A 3851-nucleotide genomic window follows, 5' to 3' on the forward strand; every position below is an offset into this window, starting at 1 on the left:
AGATCAAATGTGCCACCTAAGTTCTTAATAGAAGACACAGGAACTCTCACAGATTCACCAATCTTTGGGTCAATGCGCTGAATGGAATTTATTTATTTTTAGACAAAATAACCATTGATTACTAGTACTGGGTCCGTAAGATCACGGATGCGACTGTCTGGTTGATTACAAATCCAGTGAGCACTGTCAAATTCCAGATCAGTGCTTGTAATTGTTTGTTAAGAGTACTACGCGACAACAGATTGCTTCATCGAAGTTGCCCACCCCTGATTTAGGGTTTAGACAACATTCACCTTTTCTGGTTCCGTCGTGGAAATTCCAGTAGACCCACTCATTTGTATGCTCTTACTTACATTTTGCACCCTACGTTCTTGGCTTGGAACAGAACTTCGCCGGTTCCCACAAAAAGCCTCCACCAAAGCACATCTGTAATGCTCACAGCTAAATACATACAGATATGGATTGATAATGGAATTCAATAGGGTACATGCACGTCCTACAGTTATTACAAGCGTTTCATGTTCTAACGATTGAAGTATGTCTTTATTCTCAAATACACGATCGACAAGATCATCCAGAGTCCAGAGCCGGTATGGCAATTGACAGATAAAGAATATGATACCGTTAGCAATGAGTGTACGCGTAATTTGGTAGCGAATGATATCGGCTTTGGGCGTCACTGAGCTGCTTGGTCTATTGTGAAGAGCCACAATAATCCTGACGTACATAACTATGTTTACAATCATAGTAAGCACCATTGATACAATGGATAGAAGACTGCCCCATATAACGGCAACATTACCTACTGGTTCACAATCATTGATCATGTTAGGAAGGTCCTGAAAGTCTGCAGTGTCAGGCCATATGACACAATAGTAGGTGAAATTAGCATATTGGGGTACAAGAATGAGGCACAAACCAAACCCCAAAACCCACACAGCAGTGACAAGTTTTGTAATTCGGCCTCTTCCGCTAACATTGATGCGTTTTAAAGGATGGCAGACAGCAAAATAGCGTTCTACCGAAATCAGAGTTATTAGTCCAAGAGATACAAAATACCATCCGTGTGTGAATATTGAAAAAACGGAGCATTCCAGTGACGAATTCATTGGCCATTTTGCGCTTATTCTTGACCTAATAGCCAATGTATACCCCACATTAGCAGATACGAGGAATGCAATATCGCAGATGGCTAAACTAAATAAATACGCCGTAATTGGAGCACTACGCAGTGCCTTAACACGAATACACATATATAAGAAAGTTCCGTTGCCGAAGATTCCTAAAAATGAAACAACTGGTACAACTACTTTGATAATAAACTTGTCGGCAGTGCTATATAACCATCGAGTGGCTAACTCCGGGTCCGTAAGATCACGAATCTGAATGTCTGGTTGACTACAGAATCCAGTGAACTCCGTCAAATTCCATATCATTGCCATTGTAAGTTTTCGTATTATACGCGACGACAGGCTGTTTCACTAGAAGAAGGTCTAATCATTCACAAATTGAGTGAATAGACTTGTCGTGAGCTTGGCGCAGCTATAAACTGTGCCAATGTGCTAGTGAGAGGCTACAAAATACTCCAATACATTCCCGTTATCAAGTGCTTTTAAAGACTTTTTAGAGCCTGATATTAAGTAATAAATCACGTTGTTTTATTCAAATATGAGATTCGCGAAATACGTCTTTGAATAGATTTGTTCCAGGCCATTAAGTAGAAATTAAAATGTTATTCGCAGTCGCGTGCATCATGCCAAGCCAAATAGATCACTTAATGTTAACTAAATGTAAGCAGGATGTTTTTTGTTTTGTTTTTTAATGTCATGCGTACGAACATTTTGTTGCAAGTATTGGCGGTGTATAAAGGCTAACATAAAGTGCGTGATTAATGGAATCACTAATTGCCGAGACAGTTCGAAGTGTAATGTCTCTAGGTTACTCTGGGTATTTACGTCAGGTATAGTAGGACGGTTTGATGATCAGTTATAAATTTCAGCTCGATAGCTCTTAACTAATTAATTTTCATTAAGGTTTCTTGGTATTAATTAACACATTTCTTCAATCAGACTCTAAGAGGTCTTTTTGTTTGTGTGCTTGTGTGGTCGAAAGGATCACAGGAAGGATCATACTATGGTTTCATATAGCCATTGTGTTTAATCAGTCCTGAGAGAGTCATTGAATGATAAGGTATAAATTTCTTTTTCAGTTCCAATTATTCTAATTATTAGCATTTTTAAGTTAACGCCGACATTTGGTGCGTGCACGTGCTGACTTTCAAGCTATGACATCGCGCGGCCCTTGGTGAAACTCTAACGCTATTCACAAAATTATTCGGATGGAACACAGAAATACCAAGTTATATGGTCTACATAAATCTTCCAGCGCGGAGATCTACTTCAAGTTCAACTTCAAAATCATTGTCTTCAAGTTAAACGTGGCTTCAAATGTATTTTCGTTGTATCATTATATGTTTGTTTGTTGCATCATGTTAAAATGACTTCCATCTTAAATATATGACTTCCATCTTGATATTATGTGTCAATGATGCATGGTCTATAAATAAACAACTTTTAAAAAAAATCGTTTTGTTATCAATTATTATATGTTCTTTAAATTGCCAGTAGTCAATTATTTAAGGGGGATCGTATTTTGTGCCGATAATTCATTTGCATATAGAATATGGATCATGGTGCCTTAAGCCGACTCCCGTTCATCGAACGGCGTATTATCCGTGCATCTATTGAACGCCGTGGAGAGAAGTATTATCTGTGCTTTAATAAATACTTCACTCTATGTTGACTCTCCAATCTTTACGGTCGTAACCAGGCTCTTCTCCTGATGTTTAGTTTAGTATATTCAATTATACTTATGCTGCAATGTGACTCTGGTAAGACTTATTAAGATATACATTAAACCCGTTTGTCTGAAGATGTAAATTCACAATAAATTTTTTACACATTCTATATATTTCATCTGGTTCATTTCGTATTGGTCATTCCCTTTCCCGTTCATTATCCCTCATCCTTTAGGACTCCACATTTGGTACCTTGCACTGCTTTTTTCTTTGACTAATTCCCCAGTTTGGCGTCATAATATTACTCAGAATTATTTCAATTCCTATCAGGAATCTTTATCAATATGTTGTGGTGTTTCCGATGTTTGATGAAACGGCAACACTGTTTGGTCTTGACGATGTTTCCAAACTTTCTGGTTGCCGTTTATTGAACAAATTTATCTTAACCACAAAAATGACAATATACTTCACTTCGAAGGGCAACATATACCAACAGAAGAAATGCTTGGCAATGGGCAGTCCTCTAAGTCCCTTTGCAGTAGATCTCTTTATGGAATGACAGGAAGAGGAAGCTATTGCAACAGCATCGCTCAATAAGCCGACTCTCTGCAAAAGGTATGAAGACGACGTACTAGAGATCTTCAAGCGTGGAGAAGCGGATAGCTTAACTGAACATCTTAACTAAGTGGATCCGACAGAAAGTATTAAATTCACGTATACGACGAGGAATCTAAAGGCTGCATACCATTCCTAGATACTCTCATCAAGAAACCCGAATACCCGATGACACGACCAAGCTCTGCATATACAGGAAACTCATACAGACCAATTTACAGTTCTAATCCCGCCATCAGAATTAAGTTAGGAGTAGTGAGAACCTTGCTCGACAGGAAGGAGTTACATCAAATAAGCACACTGTGGATATCCAGCATGGACCACCAACAAGGTGAAAGAAGAGAAAGAGAATCCTAAACCAAAGGAAAAACCATCCAATGACAGTAAAGAAAAGAACAAAGGTTTTGTGGTCATTCCCTGAAGGCCCGGTCACACTATG

General features: G+C 38.5%; 1 protein-coding gene across 1 annotated transcript; it reads right to left on the bottom strand.

Moving 5' to 3' along the window:
- Positions 1 to 278: 278 nt before the first annotated feature.
- LOC140150388 (neuropeptides capa receptor-like) lies at positions 279 to 1442 on the bottom strand. Its single transcript, XM_072172399.1, has one exon. The coding sequence runs from the start codon at positions 1440 to 1442 to the stop codon at positions 279 to 281; it is 1164 nt and encodes a 387-aa protein (XP_072028500.1).
- Positions 1443 to 3851: the final 2409 nt, after the last annotated feature.

The sequence above is a fragment of the Amphiura filiformis genome, chromosome 4, assembly GCF_039555335.1.
Source record: "Amphiura filiformis chromosome 4, Afil_fr2py, whole genome shotgun sequence".
Classification (NCBI taxonomy): Eukaryota; Metazoa; Echinodermata; class Ophiuroidea; order Amphilepidida; family Amphiuridae; genus Amphiura; species Amphiura filiformis.

What these genes read in the sequence shown, in the direction of transcription:
- LOC140150388 (XM_072172399.1), bottom strand. Translation starts at nt 1,442, where the DNA reads ATGGCAATGATATGGAATTTGACGGAGTTCACTGGATTCTGTAGTCAA.